This window comes from Seriola lalandi, unplaced genomic scaffold (assembly GCF_002814215.2).
Source record: "Seriola lalandi dorsalis isolate HSWRI2012SDOR001 ecotype SW California unplaced genomic scaffold, Sedor1 jcf7180002054760, whole genome shotgun sequence".
Classification (NCBI taxonomy): domain Eukaryota; kingdom Metazoa; phylum Chordata; class Actinopteri; order Carangiformes; family Carangidae; genus Seriola; species Seriola lalandi.
In genome coordinates this window covers 276,439-303,632 of record NW_019525313.1, presented here as the reverse complement: position 1 = coordinate 303,632, position 27,194 = coordinate 276,439, and the positions used below count along the sequence as shown (strand labels likewise).

The 27,194-nt window shown below is 40.3% G+C and overlaps 1 protein-coding gene across 3 annotated transcripts in view; it reads right to left on the bottom strand.

Moving 5' to 3' along the window:
- phf14 (PHD finger protein 14) overlaps window positions 1-27,194 on the bottom strand; it is a 139,459-nt gene that overhangs the window by 32,239 nt on the left and 80,026 nt on the right. For 2 of the 3 annotated variants that reach the window (XM_023424915.2, XM_087178945.1), the window contains exons 15-17: window positions 21,336-21,398; window positions 20,372-20,493; window positions 1,735-1,852 (exon numbers count right to left, since the gene is read on the bottom strand). In XM_023424915.2, coding sequence (XP_023280683.1) covers window positions 1,735-1,852; window positions 20,372-20,493; window positions 21,336-21,398 — 303 coding nt within the window. Of the gene's footprint in view, window positions 1-1,734; window positions 1,853-16,222; window positions 18,469-20,371; window positions 20,494-21,335; window positions 21,399-27,194 lie in introns of those variants that run through there. The other variant, XM_023424918.2, reaches the window with a different exon arrangement.

Below are 27,194 nucleotides of genomic sequence, written 5' to 3'. Positions count from 1 at the left end.
AGAGAGGGGGAATGACATGCAGTGAAAGGCCGTCCGATGCGGGATTCGAACCGGGGCCGACTGCAGCGAGGACCTCTACACATGGGGCGCCTGCTTAAACCACTACGCTACATGACGCCCCCATCCGATGGGAATTGTTGTGGATGAAGTACACCTCACGTACAAATGGCTGCTAAATCATGTCATTTCAAATGTCTGTTATGTTTGACTAGAAGCCAAATAAATTGGATGTTGGGACTAGCATATCGATTCTACACCATCACAGATCTTCTCTGCAATCTGTAGTATGTTTACATTTATCTCGCTTTGCACAGTCTATCCAACTGCATCCAGAGGCATCTCGGTGCAACTGTTGATAATGCCCCTTGGAAACTGAAAATGAACGAGACGTTCCAGACCCAGATCAAAATACCAAAAAGTTCACCAACTTACACAAATTGCTTAGAAAATGTTGCCTTGGGGTGCCCTGTTGGCTCACCTGGTAGAGCGTGTACCATGAAGGGTTAGTCCTAACTGCAGCGGCCTGGAATTGAATCTGAATTATGCATGTCATCCCCTCTCTCTTCCTGACTTTCCTGTCTCTCTCTCTCACTGTACTGATTAAAACCCAAATATACCAAAAAAAAGAAAGAAAACGTTGCCTCAATCTAAGTGATAGTTTTTACACTGTGTGGTCATCCACATTATTTTAATGGGCAGCACCTGGTTTCATTCATTCTCAGCACTCACCAGACAACTCCTCCCAGTTCCAGAATTGTTAATGGGCACAAAGTCACATGATGCATTACTAACTAGAGAATATTATACTGTATAAACCATGCAAATGTAATCAAACATTTGCTGTCCGTCCCATTATGACATTAAAGATTTAAGAGGGCCATCATGTTGTTTGTATTCCAGATGAATTTAATTCGCCTTTCTTGCGCTGATGAATACAATATGTTACTTTTTGATCATGTTAACATCTGCTGACTCTTGGATAGTGTTGTGTTTGTTCTGTGTTGTAGAAATCCCATAATCCAGTCCCAACATCCAGCAAGTGTTAGCTGCCTGTCTTTAATGGGTCGAGCAAGTGTGACGGCAGGAGACTGTCAAAATTGAAGTAGCTCAATCTCTGATCTTAGCATTGTATGTGCTCATTCACATTATACTATTTGACTGTAATACAAAGAAGCCAGAGATTCAGAAAACTGTCTGCAAAGCCAATATAATAGACAGTTGACAATCCAATACTGATTCAGCCAATAAAAAGGAGCTATAGCCAAATAGCTCATTTAGGCTATTTACATGTTTTGACAACAAGGCTAGAAATGGGGATGACCACCTTGGAGAATACAGGAGGTTCTTCCTGCTGTTCACTGAGTAAATGCAACAGTAATGTGTTGCTGCTGTAAGTGCTGAGGTTACAAATGAGGCCTGTTAGACTATTCAAAGTGATACAACAAACTATGGTTAATGCCCACCGACAGACATTTCACAAATCAAATGATGCTACTGAAACTGTCAGTTGATATCAAAAAACACCAACATAGAGGTGATGTTATCACTTTAGAAAAATAAAGAAAATATTGATTCCTTTTTTTGGATCAAATAAGCACACAAGCCAAAATGAACAGGAAGGATATACATGTTGATCTCAAGATGAGAGACGTCAAAGCAGGCCAGACCCCCCAAACTGAATTTCACCTCTGCTGCATTCTAAGACTTGCACACACATACTGTACACACACTCACCTTGGAGGAGGATGTGTCACACTCTTGGCAGATCCAGCCATATCCCGTCTGCTTGGGGGATTTCTTCAGTGGGGGGTCCAGACACCCGAAGTGATAGCAGAGCTGGCACTCATCACACCTGAGGCACAAACAGGAAGGGCAGGTGTTACATGTCACATAAATAAAGCCACCGTCTTCCTTCAGTGATGAGACCAGCTCAGGAGGGTTGATGGATGATGACAAGGGAGCCGTTTGTCAGTCAGTCAGACTTTGTTAATGCATTCCAAAGTCCCTCTAATCACTCCACTCCCTTGACCTTACACAGCCAATGACTGTCCAATGGTTCGTATCAGCCAGCAGATAAATACAGGCCTTGTTAGTGTCAGATAAATGCCCATCAGGACTGTCTCTGTCCTCAGATAAAGCAACATGGGTCAGACCACACACAGGATACACACTGAAACAAATACAGTATGTCTGCAGAGGATGATCACCGTGCTTATAAACAAGTTACACTGATTGAGAATATCACTCAGTATGGAATTTAAAAGCATTAATAGATAGATTTCAAGACCAACAGTGTGGGTTTAGCATCTGAAATAAGCAAGGCAGCAAATATATATAACATATATCCTAAACTGTCCAGTTGGCAGCAGATACAGTGCATTCAGAAAGTATTCAGACCCCTTGACTTTTTTAACATTTTCTTATGTTGCAGCTACTCAAGGACATTCACAGAGCTGTCAATGAGCCACTGCCCTGTTGGAAGGTAAAGCTTCAGCCCAGTCTGAAATCCTGAGATCTGGACCTGGTTTTCATTAAGGATCGCTCTGTACTTGACTCTGTTCATCTTTCCCTCAGTCCTGACCAGTCTCCCTGTCCCCCCACAGTCTGATGCAGCCTCCACCATGCCTAACCGTTGGGATGGTGTTGGGCAGGTGATGAACGGTGCCTTGTTTCCTCCAGACGTGATGTTTAGAACTGAGATCAAACAGTTCGGTCTTGGTTTCATCAAACCAGAGAATCTGGTTTCTCTCAGTCTCTGAGGCCTTTAGCCGCTTTTTTACAAACTGTAACTGAGGAGAAGCTTCATATGGACTCTCTGACATAAAGCCCAGATCAGTGGAGAGCTGCAGTGATGCTTGTCCTTCTGGAAGTTTCTGAGCTCAGAGTCACTATCAGGTTGTTGGTCACCTCCGTTACCAAGGCTCTTTTCCCTTTATTGCTCAGTTTAGCGAGGCGTCAAGCTCTGGTTGAGAGTGCTGGTTGTGCAAGACTTCATGTCAGAATGATGGAGACCACTGTTCTTCTCAGGAACCTTAAATGCAGCAGAAATGTTTTTGAGCCATGACACAGTCCTGTCTCTGAGCTCTGCAGCAGTTCCCTCCTCCTCATGGTTTCTGCTCTGATCTGCATTGTCGTTGTGAAACCTTATATAGACAGGTGTGTGTCTGTCCACATCATGTCCAATCAGCTGTGAGTTTACCACAGGTGGACTCCAATCAAGGTGGAGAAACATCTCAGAGATGATCCAGAGAAATGGAGGAACCTAGTGTCACAGCAAAGTGTCTGAATACGTGTCTGAATAACATCATTAATGGGTACCGAGTGTAGATTGATGAGGGAAGAATTCATTTAAAAGATTTTATCATCAGGCTGCAACATATCAACATGTGACAAAAGGGAAGGTGTTTGAAAGCTTTCTGTATGCACATCTGGAGCAGGTGTTATCCAACTTGAAGTTAAGATCATAACAATAATTGACTCATACTGCAGGAGTTGTTCCATCTTTCCAGACTTCATTGTTTGATCCTCTTTTATGTCTGTATGTATTGCTCAAATATTTCACTTTATCATTTCATTTTATCATATTATCTCTTGTTTTCACTGCAGTGTCTCTAACTACAGTGCAGGATGTCAGAATCATCCGGTGAGCACAGGCCTAGGTTTTGGTCTATGCAGAGACACAATGGTACCAAACCCTACCAGTCCTAAGCAGGGCAGACACTGTACGATTCGGCCTGATTTCATACCTGAGTTGGTCGCCCCAGACTAATTTCAGAATCAGGCCAAATTTCTGCCACATCAGTTGTCTTTTGACGTGCAGTTTAAGGGGGGTCATAATGTCAACAGTCAGGCTCTGGGGTTTCTGGCAGGTCAGAAATGTTTTTGGCCAGCCGTCTGCCATCTGAGCAGTTCCATGGTCCACATTCCCACATGGCTGCTGTCAAAAGGTCTGTTATAAACTGTAGTGAGCTTGTTTTAGAATGACTGGAGTGGTATTTCTTATGTATCTAAAACTATAATCTTGACTGAGACTGTGCTGTGATATAAAACTGATATAAAACTGAACTTCACTGCAGTATAAACAAACAATATTGTCTACATCTTCTAGGTATCTGCAGCTCCACATTTCTCCTTTTCTCCTGTCGCTTTCTGTCATCATTGGTAGATGTGTTGTAGTATAGACTTACAACATGTAGTGTGAGCTAACAATGTACAAGACTGAGAAAAATGCACAGTGTCTGGCTTTCCTGCGATGACTGGACTGCGATGACTGGACTGCGCACAATCACTACACCAGGAAACAGTTTTCAGACAATGAGCAGTAACTATCTAAAAACTAAAGTACTGCTGAGACTAATGGGAATGGCATTACTTTTCCACATATTAGCTCATAAATCAAAGCTCTTAACAAGCTGAAATACTGACCCGTTGATGGAGAAAAGTAGAGGATCACCACAGTCATTAGAAGACATTAATATCCAAACCAAATTTCATGGCAATCCTATCAGTTGAGATATTTTGGTCTGGACTAAATGTTGTTCATTTCAAACATCATTTGAAATCCTTAAAAAGCTGCTTTTTAAATAAATTTGGTAAATGCTGCAATAAAACACTACAGGGTCTAAAGGTAAATCTTTTTTTGGCTGGACCGCAACAGCAGGGCAAGCCCTATAATCACCAATGTACCTGACTGACTGACTGACTGATCATATTTCCACCACTGGTCAGCTGAGTGCCTCACCACTGAGTTGGAGTTCCTGGATCAAACTGTTTCTATTAAGGGGACGTCTACAGCTGCAGAAAGACTTTTTCTCAAACAAACTGGGTATAAACCTGGTTCAGGTCTAGAACATGTATGGATGCTGACCGTGGGCTTTGGTCAACACCTTTTGTTACAGGCAGTCTACTGAGCTGCTCTGGTTTCTGGCTGCTTGGGACCTGCAGGGAAGAGAAGGAGCACTTCCAATACACTGAGCCTCACCTCCATTACAGCATATAAACTACTTTCATTACATGTATTATTATTAACTAAGGAGGCAGAGTAATAACTAAATATAAGACACACCGAGCAGAGAGCAGGAGAGAGGGAGTGAACTGCTAAAGAAACTAGCAGATCTGAATAGCATGTAAACAACATAAACACCAACAACAGGAAATGGGACAATAATCTCAATGCAGGACAGCAATAAAAGCCCTGTTAAAAGATAAAGAGTTTCTGTCACTGAAATGCTAGAGGTCTTTTAATTTGAAACGATTACATGAAGTGTTGAGTTTGTATTAACACGTAATGCAGTAACTTTAACACAACAGGCAGGAACAACAGAAAACAAGACTTCACAATAAAATACTGCTATGGCCAACTATACATATCAAATAGAGAGAGTTTGACATAAAGACCTGCCTCTAATAAAACTGTTAGATTCTGGAGTTGAATAAATAAAGAATAAACTACACTTTACAATGTTTACACTGTGAATCCACTCATATTCATATGCGTCGTGTGGCGTTCTTCTTCATGCTCTGCTTGTTAATGATATGTTTGTAAACGATCTCAAACTCTATCGTGGGTAGATTAACCAGGTCTCAAAAACTAGATCCACTTGTCAGAAGCGCCTTGTTGAGTTTCTGTCCCCGGCGTCAAACCCCTCATTCTGTCCTTCTTTCCCCAGTAATGGAGATGAATAGAGAGGGTTCAGGTTGACCTCCCTGTCTGTTACCGCTGTTATCAGATTTTCACTGAAGAATGTGAATCTCTTTCATTGATTAGGACATAACTGGCTCTAATTGTGGCGTGCGTATGTTTACCGGGCTGGGGGAGCTTGTTGAAGGGCAGTCAGCCTCATAAATGATTAAGAGAAAAGTCTGCTCTCCTTGTGCTACAGTCACAGGCCAATTTCCTCTTGTTCAGATAGACCCATGCTTTTAGTGCATTTTATTGTGTGTCAATGCAGTATTGACTCAACTTCCTGTTGTGGGGTATTTTACGAGCCTTACTGATATCTCCAGTTGTCTTGCTCTGTCCAAACAGGTCTGAATACCAAAGATATTCCATTCACAACGATTAATTGACTTAAACGTTGTTGTCTTCACCACAATTGCCGTCATTGCAATCAGTTACTCCTGGTTTGGATTCCTTCAGTGTCAATTGTTCAGGAGGTTTTTACTGAATTATCCACAGAGACAAACTGATCAGGTGATTAACTCCGGTAAAAAGACTGAATAAAATAGTTGTCTATAGTCATGTTAAAAATTGTCCCAGAAGTTGGAGTATTGAACAAATAGTCTTTATATGTATGTAAAATGTCAAGACTTATACAGGTGTTATTGTGTGTATGTGGATTATTTGAATGGGCTGTAACTGAGATGAATATGATAATATGATTTTAGGTACATCTTCATGTATTTCAACTGTGTGGAATAAATAAAAGAATTGTCCCAGACCACTAACGTTTGCTCAGTTTGTTCGTCTGATAACTTATGATCCAGATGTCCGATGACTAAAATCTTTCATCAAAACAACCAAGATCTGAAACTTGTATCTTAATAGTGTGGCTTTTGATGCTTCTGGCATACAAACACAGTGATGATGCATGCACAACCCAAAAACATAAATAATATACAGTAGCTGTAGTTGTTTTTAGACATTTCAATGTGGAAAAGTTACATGTTACACCTTTAGTTAGCTAATGTTACCATGCTAACATGCTAAACTAAGATGGTGAACATGGTAAACATTATACCTGCTTAACACCAGCATGGTAGAACTGTAATTGTGAGATCAGGAATGTTTTCAGAGATTTGGTTTTGGTGCCATCAATTTGAGCCCGTGGCTCCGAAATCATTTTCTTCATAGCAACCATTATAAAAGATGTTTAACTCCCCAAACATCCCCAAAACTAATAAGGGCAAACCCTGTCCCTCAGACACTGCATGGCAACAAGTGGTGCTATTAATGTAGCAATAAAATGATCATACACATATGAACACTGGCTGGATGTCATCAAACTCACTATGAGTCCCAGTCGTGGTGACGACATTACCAGTAAAACTAACACTTGCCTGTTGTGTCTGTATGTCGGGGGTTTCATTTGATTTTCTTTTAATTGACCACCGGTCCACAATCTTTTCCGTTGTTCATGTTTGATAGTTAACAGGCTGATAACTACAGAAATGAACACAATCCCAGGGCAGCTAACTGTTAGCTTCATCCATATTTCCTTTCAATTGTCACACTGATCATTTTTGACAGAAGTCGTAAAACAAACTGTAAACTGGTGAATCTACGTGAGTACACAGTGTCGCAAAATCTGTTACATTCCAACAACATTGTACAACAGTCAATTCAGATAATAATGTTTGAATTTAGATGAGTTGATTTCATATTGAAAAAAACGCTTATACACTACTCACTAACAGGCTTTGTGGTCACTCAGACAATTTGAGAAACACTACATTTAAAGGGGACATGTTATGCTTTTCTGAGTTTTTCCTTACTTATAGTATGTTATATAGGTTTTTGTGCATGTACATGGTCTCCAGAGTCACAAGGATCAGAGTTTACACCAAAGGCAGAAACTCTGTCAGGGTAAAACCCAACTTTCTCCTTTGAATGAAACGCCTCATTGGGGGTCCAGCCTTTACTTCCTGGTCTTACTGACATCAATACTTCTCTTGGTGCTGCCCACCTGCAAGCTTGGCACGTCCTATGTCTTCTAAAGGATAAGTGCTTATAGTTAGCACATATTAGTTTTCATGTTTAGAAATATTAGACATATTTATTTTGCTTATGGACTTTTTCTTTGGTAAAAAAAAAAGTACTTCCAATGAGTAATGACCACACTTTGTTCTGTGGATTAACCAGATTTACAGGGACATTGTTGATAGAAAACTAAATTCTCAGAGACAAACAACCCAAAAAAGAAACAAAAAAACTCAAATAAACAAATAAAACCAAAACTATCTGCATGGATACGTACCACCAGAAATCAGATAAAAATATGTTTTGTAACTTGTAATTTGGGTAAACCAACACAAGTGAGTGATAATTCACAATGCTGCTTCTTGAAATACAGACTTAAGAAACTAAACAGAGGCAAAGAACACTATGACGTAAAGCATGCTAGCATGAGCAGCACTTCATTTGCCATCAATTTTTAAATGAGGACACTTACTATAGTTTGAGTTAGTTTCAACTGTGACAGCTAAGTGATGTGTGAAGCATTAGTGTTGCTGCTGTGGTCTCCTGTTGTAAAAATATATGGATAATATATAAATAAATTCTAAAGGATCCACATATACCTTGGATAATGGTTACATAATGTTTTCTTCTTAACAGACACATCACTATCTCTCCCCCTCAGTCAGTAAAATGAGGAACCAGCAGGTGATCACTGCTCCTCCACACTGATTCTGTTTGATGTAGTTGGGATTGTTTGGCCTTTTCATGTTGTGGTTTCAGGCTGAACATCATGAAATCACATTATACGCTCCGTCCAAGAAGTTGTCTGTACGTGATTAATATCAGACAGTGTTTGGATATCAACTACTAGTCCTCAACAATGAAGCCTGCTTTATGTTGGATGTGTGTGCTGAAAGGAATTAGGCAGTTTGACGGTATCAGATCTGATGTTTTAGGATGGTAACGGTGTCTATATTCTTTTTTTAATGAAATGAATTAATTAATATCTTTTTAGAATAAAGACATGTCTCTATTCTAATCCAGCCATATTGAAGGTATGACAGCTACTGGTCTGATGTATGTCTATTGTGCTTTGAGGATCTCTTATTTGTATGTATATATTTGTATGTCTATGTCTCTATACATTGGGACTTGAGATTGTAAATATGGATATAATGTGCCGATTTAAGAAGGCAATTGTTTGTAGTTAAATCATTCAGTATGTAGCTCCTGGATATCTCATTAATTTTTACATCAGGGAGCCATAGTGTACGGACCTTTACTTTTCTTTCTCACATTGTTTTATTAGTCCAGCACATGTTTATATTTATGGGATGTGTGCATCTACTACAGATACAGTAGTAGAAATAGAAGCAATGAGACAAGTCAAACAGGTTTTAAATAAGCTGAGAGCTTAGTCAGATCATGTAAGGTCAGGTAAGGACACACATTATAATTCTAATCATTCGTCTTTAGACCTGGAAGCTGCCAGTCCTTCTCATAAAAATTTTCACATGTTGGATGTTTGTGACTGACATCAGCAATCAGTTAGGTCACTTGTGTGCAGCCTGACGGAGACGTACCTGTATAAGAAATTACCTTCACCTGAAGTTAGATTTGTTTTACAAATTCTCTCATCCCCAGCACCTTCTGTAGACACACAGTGCTACATGATTCTCCATCCAGGATCTCTCCCAAACTTTGAGATTCTTTTGGCCTCTTCAGCGCAAATGTTACTGTGTACGTAACTACTGGGGATTTGCTGGGGTGATTTACTGCCAGATCATTATGGACAACTCGTTCTGTGTGTTCTGTGTATTTACTCAGTCGTAAGGTTTCTTCTCCTTCCCGTCTGTCAAAGACTGAACGATCTGTACAAGTTGCAGGAAACAATTTATGTGCGGTTTGTCCAGTCACTGTAAATTTCAGCTAGTTTTCAGATTCATCCCAATCTTAAATCACTTTATCTGGATGTAAATCTGAAAGTGAGCACACCTGAAACGTTGATAACAACCCCTCACTGTAGGAAAACCCTGTGGATGTAAGATTGTGGTAAGAACAGTAGGCCAGCATTGAACTAGAGTCTATCTGTAAACTGTGATGCACATTTTAAACAGACACTTTAGGTAATCGTTTTACCAGTCACCTTCGTTTTCTTCCAAATATGTTTGGCTAACCTGGCAGTTTGTGTGGGCTTACTACCTGTGACTCTTCATGTTCATGTACTCTTGACAGCTTGATCCCAGATCTCAGTAATTAACACAGTGACTTGTTCTCACTAGATAGTTTTGGGTAAATGGCCAAAAGTGAAAAAAGACCCATGTTGTACTAAACCAGAATTATCTTTTAAGCAACCAACAGCACACAGTGGGTACTCCACCTCTGTGTAGACCGAGACTAGCCAAACTCTAATTAGCATGAAGTTATGGAATGCAGCCCTCTGGCACTAGAAAAGCTGTGAAACAGGTGTAATAATACACCTGTAGTGTTTTCACATTAAGCATGGTAGATTTACTAAAATCTGAGTAGAAATTTAATTGGCATAGATAATTGGCATCTTATGAGTGGTAGGGGCATAAGCAAACAGCTGCTGCACATTAACACAAATATGCTGAGGCAGGTGGATCTCTCCCCCACACTTACACACTGACACACAAACACACACACACACACACACACACACACACACACACAGAATCTTGGACGGGCTGAGCATGCGTATCTGTCTGGAAACAATGGGAATTTAAAGTGCCCTCTGGCTACCAAGCGAATAGAAGACATATAACCAAAGCGTGTGTTCTCCACTAATGAGCACACTCCTATTGTTGCACACAAGCCGGCAATTGATTTCACATGAATCTCCATCTTTAGTTTCGCTGCTGGAGTCTGTTGAAGACCTTCCAAACTTCACAGAAGTACTCTTTTCATTAGGCAAGGCTGTGACAACTACCTACATGCTTCCCTAAGTATTGCACCTTAATGAACCCTTTGTAATGGCTGTTGTGTGTCGCGGGGAAGATTGGTGGGCTAAACTTCTTCTGAAAGTCCACCCACTCACAATAACATGACCACAGTCTACTACTATAGCGGCCTGGTACTCCAGCATTCATGGCAATCCATCCAATAATATTTGAGATATTCCTTTCTGGACCAACTTGTAGGGCTGACTGACACTACCATCCCTACAGTCACTAAAACTGAAGGCTGAAAGAGTATTTTTGAGGCAAGTTTGCTTGATTAAAATGTGTCTAAGCCCAACACAAATAGCCGTGATTTGGTTTTGTTTCCTTGCCACGTCTTAGGTCCATGTCGTGCCCTCCTTGCCCAAATTTGGATATTCTTTAGTAACTGCCTCTGCAACCACAATGACAACCATCAAACATCCATTCAGAAACCTATAGGTGACATTAAAGACACACTGTCCATGTTTTTTTACAGGCTGTTCAACTACCCAGGAAGTGAGGAAACACGCATCTGGCTGGTGTTTGATCCATGAAAGACATATTTTAGCAGCATTGCGTCTTTGGAGGACGGTGAATTTGGACCCTTGCTGGCTGATCTGTGTAATGTAGCCGGTGTTGTTGTCAGTCTCTCAGACAGTGTGAGTCACCTGCTAAGACCAGCCTCTATCTGCTCCCAGCGCTGCCCTGACACACACAGCCACCGCAAGGTCCTTGATGTTATCAAAGCAATTTGACCCTGCTTTAATCATTGGGAAAATTGAGCAACCCTCCCCACCCCAATCACCACCACCACCCATACCCCACCTTGTACGTTTGAAACTGACAAATCCAATCACTCATAAGAGAGGTTATTGATTGATGTAATCTTATTGGAGGTGAGGTGGTGGCGGGGACATGATTGATTGCTTTTGTCTGCTACACATGTTGCTCTCAGTTGGCGATTTGTGTCCACTTTCATCTGATGTTTAATCTCTGTGTGAAGTTCTCAAATCCTCCCTCCCCTCAGGCATCACCCCAGGACCTGTCCTCGCTGAATGAGGCTGAAGGCCCACAAATCTAAGATGACTTTGTTTGATCTCGTCCACCTCTTTCTGTCTCTGCCACATTTCTTTCCAGGTCTCATAAAGAGAAAGAGTCATCGCTCGTGGAACCGCAATGAAGAGGCTCCATTTATTCATATAGCCTGCAGCAATATTCACTGATTTATCACTACAACTAAAGTAAATCACACTGATGAGAACAAAGGTGAAACTACATTACATTGAGTCCTGGACAGAACTGAAAATTATCCACATAGGAGGGGATGCTCTGCGGATCTTGTGTAACATTCCTAAAAAGTTCTTTAAACATAAGGAACATCCTGAACCTTTACAGAACATCGGGGTCCTTCCTAAAACATCCTCTTTAGATTATGAAAGTGCTGCAAATTCGAAGTTTCCAATACGACTTTAAAGGGACATTCCATTTGAGTTATTTCATGGTCACATAGCAACATTCCCTGTTTGATGCAAACAGAACATTCATGTCAATATGGTCCCGTGTTAGTCGTATGAGAACCTTTAGTTGAGGACTAATCCAGAACGTTTGCACATTGGTCTGAGTTGGCCATATCATAACATCCCCTATATGACTTATATGACTTTATGCTCTTTAGGAGAGCATCCATCCAGAGTCATATTGCAATGTTGCAAAAGATGACATTTGGGATGTAAACGGAACGTTCCCCCAGTTGGTCATGTAAAAATATTTTGTTGAGGACCTAAAAAGAATGTGTGCATATGGGCATAACCCAGAAAAAAAAATTACATTACCAGAATATATAAAGGGCATCGCCTTGTAATGTTCCCAGACAGTCATGATGCGGAGTACAGGGTAGGGAGACGTTATTTGATTGACATTCAGATTCTTGGAACGGTTAGGAGCAACAGAGGAGCTAGTTTCTTTTTACCATACCCCAGTCCTAACACTGACCCAAATTTGTCACTGTAGTCCCATGTAATAATTACATGTACACCAAACAAAGTAGAGGGGTATCAACAATGTTTATTTGTTTAGGGCATTATTATTTTGCTTGCCTTCTGAGGAGCTTGTCTTTGGCTGAACCCCAACAGGACATACGGTTTCAACGTCCAGTTCATTATTACAAAAACAATGACAAAAATCAACATGACAGAATTGAAACACTCAGTGATGCATGTTGCTTCCCTACTGCTTTGTACCCACAGTTAAGGGTCCATGCAATCATAGTGGGTTTTTAGCTTTAGAAACCTCTTTTGTCTCCAGCAGCACTGGCATCTGAAACCAAGTGGCTGAAACAAGGCAGTGAATTTATCACAAGTGAGCAATGCAATTACCTTGGGAGTGGCCACGTGACAGAAATCAATATGACACAAAGCACTCAGCCATTGACTCTCATCCATGACAAAGTGCGCTGGTGTCTTTCTGTAGAAAGGAGTGGATTATTGGACTTTGCGAGCTCCCTAGTTTTTGATTTACTGTTGGGTCATTGCAACATTATAAAAGAGCCATTGTTTTACAAGAGGGGGAAGTAATGTATTGACTGCTGAAGTTGCACCTATGGAGAAAGCGAAGTCAGAGCGATTGACTTTATTAGCTGATCTGGACACAACTCATTCACAGCTGGAAGGGAAGGGAAGGGAAGGGGAGGGGAGGGGAGAGATCTCTCAGCTCTCATCTAACTCAAGTTTCTCATGTTTTCCAGCAGGGGGCCTCAGTGAACTGGGTACAATACTGTAGAGGAGTTTGAGAGTGATTTCAGCTGCAGGTCTATGTCCTCACCTCTGTGGGACAAACTGAAGCCCTGACCTCACCAGAAACTCTACTCAACTGGTAACTCGCTACAGAAATTCCACTAGAAAAACACTCATCTTGTAGTGCGCTGCATCTCCTTTAAAACAAGTCTATGATGAGGTGGCCAGTTAAGATATAAGGTATCCATAGGGCTTTGTGGTTCATGTTCTGTGTGTAATGATTAAACATTGGGGTAGGAGGAAACACAGTGCAGTTATGAGAGGATAAGACAGAAACCATTTAAGGGGGAGGAGAAGGAAGAGCATGTACCTCAGAAAGAATTTGAGCAGACTTACACTGTGGCAGATTCAGTGGGATAAAGAGAAGGGGAAAGAAGCTGGGGAGTAATAGATTTTAGCTGCTTGGCCACACTTCCCACACAGCCCCAGTCCCAGCTCTTGTGTTTTCTGTTTTAATAGGGGGGAAAAAGGGTGAAGTCAGCAAAAACAAAATGCCACCATTAAATCATCTCCCCGGATCCAGTGTCAGAGCAGTAATGGGAAACGCACTCATCATCGGAAAGGTTACTGCTTTCCAGAACCTCCCTGCTAGCTTTTCTCTCTCTTTATCTCTCGGCCCCTCCTCTTCCTGCGCTTCGTGGCCTCAGTCTCATCCCCTGACCAGAAACCAGCTGTAACCGCGCTAATCTCTGGTTTGCTGTTCGGTCCCTAAAGGCCTTGGGGTTGGGGATGAGGGATTGGGGCAGCTACACTTTGGCACAGTCAGTTGGTTCCATCTTGCAGAGATTCCACCAAATGATGCTGCATCCATGTTGAAAACCAAATTGTAACCCTTTCTGTGTTCTGCTACAATTGTTTAAAGAACAAAGAACACCCACCCACTTGCAGACAAAGTGCTTTTTGTTACACTTAGTACCAAATGTAATATTGGCTTTTTACAGGACTGCACGATTTGAAATTTGAAAGCACATAAGGTCCATCAGTCACATTTTTTGGCCTTCATCAGTGGATAGTGTTTTCTTAGTTGTCATGGAAAGCTGAAAAAAAAATCTACATTACAACTGAGCAAACACCATCCTTTGAACATCACAAAATGTGGCAGAAAGTTCTAGAAAATCACCAGGAAGTGGACCTGGTGCTAAGAATATTTGTAAAATTTCCAACATCAGTAATGAACCGCCATGAAATTTGTTGTAGATGACTCCTAATGTGTTTTAAGTGACCCCTTAAGCTTTTCTTTACTCTGACAAAATAAATCACTGATCAACATGCCTTGTATGGCATTGATTCTCCTAGTCTCTGGACTCTACTGAAGGATGAACCCTTCTTCCAAAAGATATTCCCTCATTTGATGTTTTGATAGTGGTGGTGGAGAGTGCAGTCTAATGCTGGGCTCAGACTTCAGGAGTTACAGCCTGACTTAACCCTGATTCAGCCCTCCTGACAATCGGAGGAGAAATCTGGCCCTGGACCTTGGTCAGTACCGATGTTTGGCTCAGATTATCTGGTAATGTGAGACGCTCACAGATCCAGTCTTAAACCTCCAAAACTGCTGCTGCCCCGGTAATATCAAACATGTTTGATATTTAGGATTTAAAATTGGGATGGTTACAATTATGATTCTGTCAGTCCCAGAGTTGCCAAGCAACAGTAAGCAGTCTAGCACTTTAAGATAATGTTAACTAGCACACTACTGTTAACAGAAATGCTAAAATCTCACCGCCGCTTTTCACTGAAAAATTGACAACCCATGCTGACCACATCTCCCCAACCATTTTCTCATCCAGACTCCTTTAGCCTTTTGCTTTTCTTTTTTTGTCATTGCAATGTTTTACTAATGCTAACAGCAGGTTGTTGCATCCACAGACTGTTAATAAAGATGGACGTAGCCTCTGTGACATCACCCAAAGGTTTCTGAAGAGCGGTTTTGAAGCTCAGAGTGAGCTGCTCCACTGTTGCCAACGTGGCAGTGTCTGATTTCGCCCGTAACTCCTAGCTAATCAAAAAATGGTCAGAGAGGTGTGTGGAGCGGAGACTGCGGTGAAAGCCGGTTTGTGGAAGCATACGCTCACCACCCTGTCACTCAAAGAGGCCATGCCCTCAGTTATGCAGAATATCAAGCCTTAATAAAATGTAAACAGGTGAGATATATAAACAGCTGGCATCAAGGAGGAAATTAGCTATGGAGACAAAAACTGTTTTGGTAATTTTAACATGGGAGTCTATGGGGATTGACTCACTGTTGGAGCCAGACTCTACTGGCCATTAGACACACTGCAGTTTTTGGTTCTTCAGTGTTGGCTTAATTTTTTACCCTCAGCTACTTGGCCACATCTTTGGCCTTGGCCTTCTTCTCTTCTGTGTTGTCATATTTCGATATGATGCATCCGCGCGCACGCACACACGCGCGCACACACACACACACACACACACACATATATACACACACACACACACACACATATATATATATATATATATATACACACACACACACACACACACACACACACACACACACAGTTTACACGATTACAACCCATCCATTCTTTTTTATTTGTCTTTGAGCTGTCAGCTTTAGTATTCAATGCTCTAAATCTAATTTTCAGAGGTCTTTTTTATTCTGACAGCAATCAAAGAATTAGACTGTACTCTGTGTGAGCTGAGAGGCAACATTTCCCAACAAGAAGGCCACTTCCCAGGTGATAAATCACAGGTGACAGAGGGCATTACACGCACAAATGGACCGCCGCTGCCGCACCTTTAGAACGATTAATTAGCTGGCTGACACTCATTTATCACTGCAGCAATAAGGTGAAAAAGTCAAGAGTTTATTAAAGCTCCGCTTAATTTTCAAGAGCTATAGGCCAGAGACTGAGACACTTTACATACACAACAGGAGCAACATTCATATTGTTACTTCATACAGTATCACAATAACACAGTACACAATTAATCTGGAATATTCCCTTAAGAACATGTCTGTAAACAAAGGTAAACAAATGTTTGGCAATTAAAAGAAAAAATGGTGGTTGCTTCAAGACTACATCACAAATCAGAGTTCAACTCTGTTCACAACACAAGCTTATGATATATAATGAAGTCTGTAGGCACAAAAAAAAAAGATGTATGTTTGGCCTCTTCAATAAATACTGTACATATCGTCACACTACCTGGCATTCAAATTCTACAAGACCACATCACTTATTTTCAGTTTTAAATTATTATACATATCTGGGTAAATAGATACAGCCATGCATTGTATAACTCACACACAGTCTTTGGGACTGACTGAATATGATTGATGGAAAAGAGCTGGTCAGGAGTCAGCAAGTCATTCTGCACCAAGATCTCATCTCTAAAGACAAACCCACTGGACACACACCAGAGAGGCAAAAAGCAGTAAAACTGCATGGGTTTGACTGCTCCCAAAAGCATGCATATTGGGCCCTGGATAGGCAACAGACTGACACATGAGGGCAGAATGTGACACTTGTCATAAGCCCTGACAGACCAGCAAGCAGCTGTTGTTTTGACAGCACTGACTATGGGCCACCAGGGACATGGAGACAAAGCTGGGGTTCTGTCTGAGGACGTGTCAGTTTAACTGTCACTTCAAGATGTGGAGACAGAGAAAGACTTCTAAATGCCTAAAGACACTAAAGACATCTGGACTAATATTTAAGTGCTATTACCACTAACTACACTAGTTTGTTCATACTACAGATGCTTTATGGCAGCATTACTTTACTGCTACAGTTGACAGACCAGAAACTGTTGGCTTTTCTATAAACACTGACTTTTCTTCTGGTACTTCACTTACTTAAAAAATACAACACAACACTCACATCTGAGAAAGCCTACGTTCAAATCCGCCTGTAATTAACCACTAATAATTGTGTGTAACTCACACTGAAATTCTAAAGAATGACTGGATGACTTCACTGACAATCAATCCGGCTGATTGGCTCTGACGAGAAGTGGCACCGGGAGGTGAACAGTCCAGAGTGCCAGCCGAGTACCAACACAAACAATCTGCTGATCTAAATCATTTCACATACATGTTGAGTAGCTAGAGCCACAGAGAGTCAGACTGTCACAGAGAGTGCAGCAGGTTCATGACTTTAAGAGCTCTTTCAGCTTTTTGTTGTGCTTTCACACAGCGAGCAACAAGCCAACAGGATTTATTTCATTTCCTAAAGAGTGAAGAAGCCAAACAAACTTAGCTGCCATATGAGCAGTCAAAAAACTCATCAGCCTTGGACCGACTAATTACACATAACAGCCAGATTTGAATGCAATCTATAAGATCCCATGAAATGGGAGTTTGACCTTCCTGGAAAACTACAACCATGGAAACCAATGCATCTTCACGTTGCACTGGTGGGTATACCATAACAGCAAAACCTGTCTTCTGACTCATCTGACTCCATAGGTTACAGACCCATCAGTTTGATTTCTTACTGTCTCATGAAAAGCCCCAACATCTTATTTCAAAATAAAATACATCACATTCAGGAAGTAATGATGCAATACCATGTAACTTCTGAAGATTACAGGACTCAGGGTCGAATAAAAGATGAAGACAGTTGCATGTATCAGTCGGCCCGTTGATAAGCACTTATGTCATTGGGCTACATAAATAGCACAGTATTGTGTTGACTTGCTAAAATCTTTTAATACAGACTTTTCCATAGATGCAACTGGAGCCCAAAATGATAAACAGAAAAAAAAATTAACCCATCAACCAAGTTACTTGTAGTGTATACAAGCATTTCAGAGTCGAACATTAACCAAACATTACTGGCTTAAAGCAACCTTTCATGATTTGGATTCCATAATTTAGATTCAGACAGTTCTGCTCAATTTTCGTTGGACAGTTGTTGGTCCAGTTTGGATCAGAGGTGGTTGTGGGGCGGCGTGACGGTCTCATTCTTCAGCCTGACCCGAGTGCCATCCTTCAAACGCCTCAATTTGCCTCTCTCTGTCTCTAAGCCAATGGTCATCTGTCCCGAGTTTTTATGGGAGGTGAGGTGGCTGCCCGGGCTCTCACAACCTGTGCAATGCAAAGATAGAAAGAGTCAGGGCAGCACACCTCACACCCCGACCAGCAACCCTCACAACGTAAACGCTGCCTCAAGAGCACACAAGAGAAACACAGACACTTCGACATTCAAGTGTTCAGCTTTTTTTCATCTATTTCCATGATACTGGTCTTGCCATGGGCATGGTATCATTTCAAAAAGCTGTACAAGCCATTGCTGCATTGATGTAAATGAGGTCTATCATAAGTACATACTTTCTTGTGCAGTTTAGATTTTACCTTGGCTTTAACATTAACATGGTTTAACCTCAAAGCATCCTGTCTACACATTCAGCTATGTCAAGTATTACAAAAGAAACTAACTTAAAAAGTGAGTTGGGCGAGTAACATTTAGTTTATACAGCACTCAAAGCACAGGCAGGGTTACGAAGCACTTCAGGTGAAATCTTAAATAAAAGCCTGTATTCAAGTCTCAAATAATAAGCCTACATGAACAATAAAGGCCAGTTGATAAGAAGGGTGATAATACTGGGGGATGGTGGGTGGTGAAATGGCCTAACTTGCAGCAGAGAGAGCTATAATTTCATAAGAACGACAACAGCGTCATGTCATACTCAGAAACATGCTGTTTTTTCCATTTAGCACGCGCATTTACAAAATAAATCCAAATACTTTCACCTCGTTGTTGCCTTTGTATAATTGTTAAAAGACCAAAAGAAAACGCAGCACGTCCTGCAGATATTTGACATTAAAAGCCTGTTTGTAAGTAAACAGATTTAGGCCTGCAATTAATAATTTTACTCCACATTAATTCTTTGATTTTTTGATTAACTGATTTATTGACAGAAAAAAACATCTGAAAATAATGGTAATATCCTGGGGCCCAAAGTGATATCTTCATAAAATGTTATACAATTTTAGTTGGGAAATTACTGAAATGATTATATGATTATCAAAAGAATAGACAATTCATTTTCTGACTGACTATATGTTTAAACCCATCAGGTAAGAAAATGACTGACTGAAAAAAGTAGATGCAGCTGGGATTCATTTGTGAGTGACAGAGTGACTGTTTCTGTTAAAAACTAGTATCAGATGTATGTTTAATATGGTACAACTGTTGCTATGATCATGGTATTAGTGCTGCACAATGTACATCATTGTGAATTTATCAAGACAACATATACGGATGGAGGAAGTGTTGAGTTGGCATCAACAGCAAGTTAAAACAGAGTGGATTAGAAAACCAGGAGGTGCCAAACTAAACTGAGGAAAAGGAATGTTAGGGAATAAATGGCAGTCTTTAATACACTGGTCCTCACTGCCGCTGTTTGAGAATTTATAGTTGAGTAATTTGTAGAATGTAAAAAGCTACAGTATCTAATTCAAATGGTTGGAGTTATGTTTCAACACAACAATTCAAAAAGTCATAAACAGGTTCAGGTTGAGACGAGGCGGTTTCAGAAGACAGTGTGAAATTGATGAAGAGAATTCTGTTCAGTCTGAGGTGAGAAAGGAATTTTATGTAAGAGATTCATCACATGACAATGGGCTGACAAGGTGCCTGTTGTGATCTAGGATTTTTTTTTTCTCCACAGAATTCCAATGTCAAAGAAGAATCCTGTTTATTAGATGCCTGACACCTGAGATCCCAAGAAAGGAGCAGAATAAACTGAGCTATTCATTACGCCTTAATGAACTGTGCAAATGTACGTGGCAGGTCAATACAGGGGGCCTATGGATAAGATACCCGCAGCCCCCTCATTCTGCACAGTCCAGGCAGCCAGAGCCTAATGAAGACTGAACTTTAATCATCAGGAGGATATGGCTGCCTCATGAGATACACACACACACACACACACACACACAGAGCATGCATAATAACCCCAACCCCAACCTCCACATATTCTCTCACCTCACTAGATTTTCATTGTCGCCCGGTCCTTTGCAGGTTGTACACTCAGTCCTCGTGTCTTCGGCTTTGGGTTTTTTCTGCATTACAGACTGCCGTTGTCGCCGTTCCCGTGGCAGTGGTTCCTATGGAAACACAGCTGATTAGAATCGAGAGCTGTATGGGCACTTGCTGGTGGAGATGTAAACAGGAATGAAATGTTAAACTGAGGAAAGATGAAATTACACTGGAGAAATATTTCCTAAACACAAGTCATGAAAGTGACTTTTGGGGTAAGACTGACCTGAATTCTTCAGTCAATATCAAGACGGAAACATCTGGACTTAAATACGGATGTTGATTTAGATTTTTTTTCCGACTGATTGCCAACGCTCGTTAACCAACCATTAACAAGATTTAAAACGCATTACTTAGTATAGACAAGTGTCTGGAATCCATTAAAAAATACCACTACACCTGGGTTAAAGTGGACTAGAATGATCCGGAGTGTCTAAACAGAAAGCGAGACAGACTAGAGCATGTGTGTGAGCGCACACACACACACACACAGGGAGGAGAGAAGCCCCTCCCCACAGATCATCACACAATTTCATTGTTGCAGAAGAGATGTTCAGATGGTCCTGATTTCCAAGGAAATTTTAACTTTTTAATTAATGGATCAAAATTCTTAATAATGGTTAATGGTTAAGCTGTTAATCATGAACAACACTAGACTTAAAGCAACTATTCAGTTTTTATGTGCGTTTTAGTTTTTGTGGAGGTAAAAGTTAGTCTAATGACTTTCTGCCACTCATTACTGTAGCTATTTCTCTGACTTTATATTAAAATTGTAATGTAAAAACACTTTTTTATAATTTCCCTACATAAAGGGTCAACATGGGTGAAAGGGGGTGAACAAAAGCAAATATGAGTGAAGGTAATTAGTAAGTAAGCATATAGTTTTCTGCAGCAGGATAGAGAGACAAACCTCAATTTTATCTTCTTTGTCTTCACAGATGGGAACTCTCTTCCTCTTCTGTCCTCTGGTTCTCTGTCAAACACAAAAAGATCACTTTTAAGCTCTGATCAAAATTATAATGCACTACAACTCCAAAGTCAAATTTTCATTTTCATTAAACCTCGCTCTGAGTGGGTCATCACCTTCTTGATATCACAGGTTCAGTAATGTAAACAATGTAAACAGTGTCCTCTGACCGTCAGCTGCTAAACTCAAGATGAGAGAAGCTGAGTTGATAAATAATAATCTAGTTGCCTTCAGTTATTACAATGTACTAACAGTTATAAGCTTTACGAGATGCAGCAAGTTCTTGATGAACAGTTTTTTTTGATGGATTTTGCCTCTAGGGCAACAAACCCACCCTCTGATTCATGATGCCATAGTAACCAAACAGGAAGCTTTGCAGACATTACTTAAAAAGTAGCTATACATCCTCTGCAGGTTTTTCATGTAAAATCAATGAATACATGAATAATCAATATTTTGACTAACACTTATTCTCCTAACAAAATGGCCAGAGTTGAACATCTCAAAACAGAAGCAAACCTGAGCTGATATTTGACCGTTCTCTATCCCTATAGAGATGAAATGGTTTATACCCATGCCCTGATCTGTGCCTTGTCACAGTTTCGTCACAGAGGTCTACAAAGAGTTCTCTGGACTTCACAGCTTGGTGAGTGCATGCAGTGTGAATTGTAAGACCTTATATACAGACGGACTACTTATGTAAATAACAGATTTCACGTGCGTGTAGACAGATGGACAAATTGCAAATGGCAATATTAACCACTTAAGATTAAACGCACACAAAGTGAAGGGGTCTGAATACCTTCTGAAGCCACTGTGTATATACAGTACATGCGTACGAGCACTTCATTAGGAAGATATACAGGTCGTATATCTGCTTATGGAGATTCGGGTGAACAGCCTCAGTTCATGTTCACATCAAACATCACAATGAGGACAAATGTGACTTTGACTGTGACATGATTGTTGGAGTCAGACGCTGGTTTGAGAGTTTCTCAAACTGCTGATCTCCTGGATTTTCACTCATATTCAATAACCAGAGCATTTACCGTTTTCACTCAAAATCAGCAGGGAGAGGAAGAGAAACAGATGTTTATGGCTCTTTATCTCTCGTGGACTATCCCTTCCCTGTTAGGGCTGAAAGTTCTGTTTACAACCACCAAAAACAAGCGGCAGCTACGAAACTGAACTAAATGACCTGTCTGTCTATCCACCTCTTCCCCTCTGTTTAACCACAGCACAGCATCTACTCACCTAAATGACAGTCAGCTGGTTGGGGTGAGTGTGTGGTATGTGCGTGTGTGTTATATGCGGGGGAGCCAATGTGAAACTATGGCAGGGCAAATTAAATTTGACATTAATTCAATACTACAAATATAAAAGTTAATATATTAATGGGAAAACAGGCCAAATATCATTCTGACATTGGCAAAGACATGAGCCATCATTCATGACTCTGAGGACAGATGAGATCTCTGGACCTGGTTTTTTCATTAAGGATCACTCTGTACTTGACTCTGTTCATCTTTCCCTCAGTCCTGACCAGTCTCCCTGTCCCCCCACAGTCTGATGCAGCCTCCACCATGCCTAACCGTTGGGATGGTGTTGGGCAGGTGATGAACGGTGCCTTGTTTCCTCCAGACGTGATGTTTAGAACTGAGATCAAACAGTTCGGTCTTGGTTTCATCAAACCAGAGAATCTGGTTTCTCTCAGTCTCTGAGGCCTTTAGCCGCTTTTTTACAAACTGTAACTGAGGAGAAGCTTCATATGGACTCTCTGACATAAAGCCCAGATCAGTGGAGAGCTGCAGTGATGCTTGTCAGACTTCTTCATGTCAGAATGATGGAGACCACTGTTCTTCTCAGGAACCTTGAATGCAGCATAAATGTTTTTGAGGCTTGACACAGTCTTAGTGTCAGAGGATACAGAGGAACCTAGTGTCACAGCAAAGTGTCTGAATACGTGTCTGAATAACATCATTAATTGGTACCGAGTGTAGATTGATGAGGGAAAAATTCATTTAAAAGATTTTATCATCAGGGTGCAACATATCAACATGTGACAAAAGGGAAGGTGTTTGAAAGCTTTCTGTATGCACATCTGGAGCAGGTGTTATCCAACTTGAAGTTAAGATCATAACAATAATTGACTCATACTGCAGGAGTTGTTCCATCTTTCCAGACTTCATTGTTTGATCCTCTTTTATGTCTGTATGTATTGCTCAAATTAATAACATCAAACAAGACTCCCATTCTGCAAAGCTGCACTGTTTATCCTACATCATTTTATCATTTCATTTTATCATATTATCTCTTGTTTTCACTGCAGTGCCTCTAACTACAGTGCAGGATGTCAGAATCATCCGGTGAGCACAGGCCTAGGTTTTGGTCTATGCAGAGACACAATGGTACCAAACAAATGGTCCTTCCTCCTCATGGTTTCTTTTCTGATCTGCATTGGCAGCTGTGAGACCTTAGATAGACAGGTGTGTGTCCAATCAGCTGAGTTTACCACCGGTGGACTCCAGTCAAGGTGCAAAAACATCTCAGAGAGGATCAAGAGAAATGGAGGAACCTGAGCTCAATTTCAAGAGTCACAGCAAAATATCTCAATACTTCTGTCAATGCGAAATTTCATTTTTTTCTTTCTAATACCTAAAATTCTGTTTTTGTTTTCTGATTATTGGGTATATATCTATGATTGATGAGAGAAAATATTCATTTTAAAATATTTTAGCATCAGGCTGCAATATAACATGTATAAATATACTGTATAGTGTGTGCGTATATATACACACATATGCAGACATGACATATGATTTTTGGATTGAAAAACCCTTTGACATCACTGGTTCCCCACTTCTGAAACCAAACCTACACCTTTGGATAGTTGGACACATTCCACTCAATTAGTAAAAGGAAAAAGTTGATATTCACAAGAAATGTGATTGTACAACCAAAAGCCTGTAAAGATATTGTGGTTGAGAGGGAGCTGAACTGATGGATTCAGAGCCCTCTCTGTGTTGTAACCACTAATCTCCTAATTTCAACACATGAACACAGCCAGACTCGCAGCGTTACAATCTATCCACTTACACAGCTGGTCATGTTGTGGCAGTAAAAATGACTTCTGAACATGCCAGACCATCAATCACATTCTTCCTGTGCAAGCTAAACAGAACTGGATGGATGTCTACCAACACTTCCATCTACTACAGGTCTAAAGTGTCGCTTTTACTCACAAGAGCTTGAACAAAGCATGAAAAGAAATAAAAATCAAACATCTCCTTCTTGCTGCTAGCTAGCACGTGTTGGAGCTGCTAAGGAGGGTTTAAAAGGGGTGGAAAAATCGACAACATATTTAAACAGACTGTGAAAACAATTCCATCTGTCGCCCTTGGCTCGCCACCACTTGCCAGATGGAGCACTTATCATTAAGAATGCTAACTGCAAGAATGCTGCCAGTTGGCTCCTTCAGACCTTCGCCATTTCTCCTGCAAATGCAGCACCAAACAAAAGGCCTGACATTATTTAATAATTTCTGCATTAAAGTGGTGTCTGTTAAAGTAATCTATAAGACCAGAGAGAGCAGAGAGCAGTTCAGTAGCTGGCTCAGCTGAAAGGCGCTCAGCCACACTGCACAGCTAATCTCAGGCTCTGCTCAGGTGAGGAAATTAAAACTGCAGGCAGTTTATAAGTACGACGCAAAATCAATCTTTTAATTAAGTACATCAGTGCATCTTTAACAAGCATGAATCATTTCACACAGGATTAGAGAAATTAACAGAGCATAGGAAGTGGTAGTAACTAGATATATTAACTTAATTCTCATAATTTCCAAATGATTAATGGCATATGTTCTTATGGGCAGTTTTAATGTTAGCACTGTGGTGGGTTGCGGCAACAGTAAATCATGTTCCATTAGGAGGAGCATTTTATTGCCACCTTCAGTTAGCCTCTTGAACCTTAAATTCCCACTTAAATTTTCCCTAATTCTTTTTAATGTTAGAAAATTGCTATATCACTGCCACAAATGAATACAGGGTTTTTAAGTGGATTTATTACTTTCTACTTTTACACCTATCATTTATTAACAAAATAAATTATAGTTGAAATGATTAAAATTTCTTGACAATAAAAATAATCAAAAAAAAAAACCTTTCATCAACTTTAAATAACTTTTTTTCCCCATGTTAAATATCTTGAATATCATACTGAAGATCTGTGATCTGTAACTCTCAAAAACCACAATTTGCCAAACAGGTAACTGCTGTAAACGGAATAGGTGCCACCATCTTTGTAGTGAAAGTTACCTTAAACCCTCTGAACCTATTTTTTCCTTTATTTACAGGCTTATGGCTCTGTCATTACATGTCTTAGTTGGGCTTGAAATTTATACTATTGAGAAATTTATAGTTTTTTTTTTTTTTTTTTACACATAATTAAACAGTCATAAAGCAAAAATCTGTATTGACAGGAGACAGTGTCAGTATGTGAATAAGAACCATATAGATTTGATGATATCGAGGTAAGATCTGGTTGTATGATTTCTAAGTGGACCTTTATCAGTGACAGGGATGGACAAGGTTGACCAGACGTCCCCATTTTCCAGGGACAATCCCCGTTTTGGCTGGCCTGTCCCCGGCTGAAGCTGTCCCCAGAAATGAAATGGAAATGTTTTTAACTGTGAATTAAAAACACAATGGAAAGAATAAAAAAACATTGGACATTTTAATGATAATGAACCACTGAACTGGAAATGTCCCCGGTTTTCATTTCAGAAATCTGCTCACCTTACCATGGACACCATGATATGGAATAGATATTGCTATCACTAGAAAATCAGCAGTATTTGTAGTGTATGATGACAAGTTGTTAGACACAAACTGCATTAACTGGGCTCCAAGAGTTAAACAAACTGACAAACCAATAAGCACAACCATTTGCAAAGGATCCAACAGTCAAAGCTGTAAAAGGAGCCTTTAATTGTTCATAAGATAAACAGATTATGATATGAAATATGAATCAGTGAACACTATGAAGTCCTTCTCTGTTGAAAGTGTTATTGCAAACAGCCTGAAAAAGTTTGAAAAATAATGATTGACTAATGGTGAGAGTGGCAGCTTTATCTGACAGGTTTATAGCAGGTTTACAGCTCTGACAGGATTCATTTATGCCACATGTTTTTTAATAGTAAGACACAAGTCCCTGTCTGCACAACAGGTCAATGTCAAACACAACTTTTAGGTGTGTAAACATGTTCCAAACAAGACTATTTTCTTATTATCATTCAAAAGATGCATTTCTGTTTAAATTTCTTTCATTTTCAGAATGATCTACTTGTGCTTGAACAAACACCCTTCACTTAATTAGTGCATTGATTAATTCATGCATGAGGAGCATCAGGGAGGGAAATAAAACCTGCTGACAGTGAGAAATGGTTAGAATTAAAACTGATTGATGATAGAGTTCCAAAAAAGCAGGTTGTGTTTCTTTTACATCTCCCACACTGAAGAACAAATGTGTGTTAATGAACTGTCCTTGAGTGAAACTCAGTCTTGCTATCTTTAGCAGCGCTGCGTAAAACCTGACAGAACGTGCTACAGAGCGTTAATTTTACAGCTGCGACATTACGTACATGCTAAATAAAATTCAGCTCACAGGTTGATTTTAAGGGTTTTACTCCAGTGGGCTGTACCCACTACAGGCCATGAATAACAGCAACAAAACCCTCATCTTCATCAAGGTGGCACTGGGCCATGTTAGCCCTTTTGGCCAAATGTGTGTGTTTGTATATGTGTG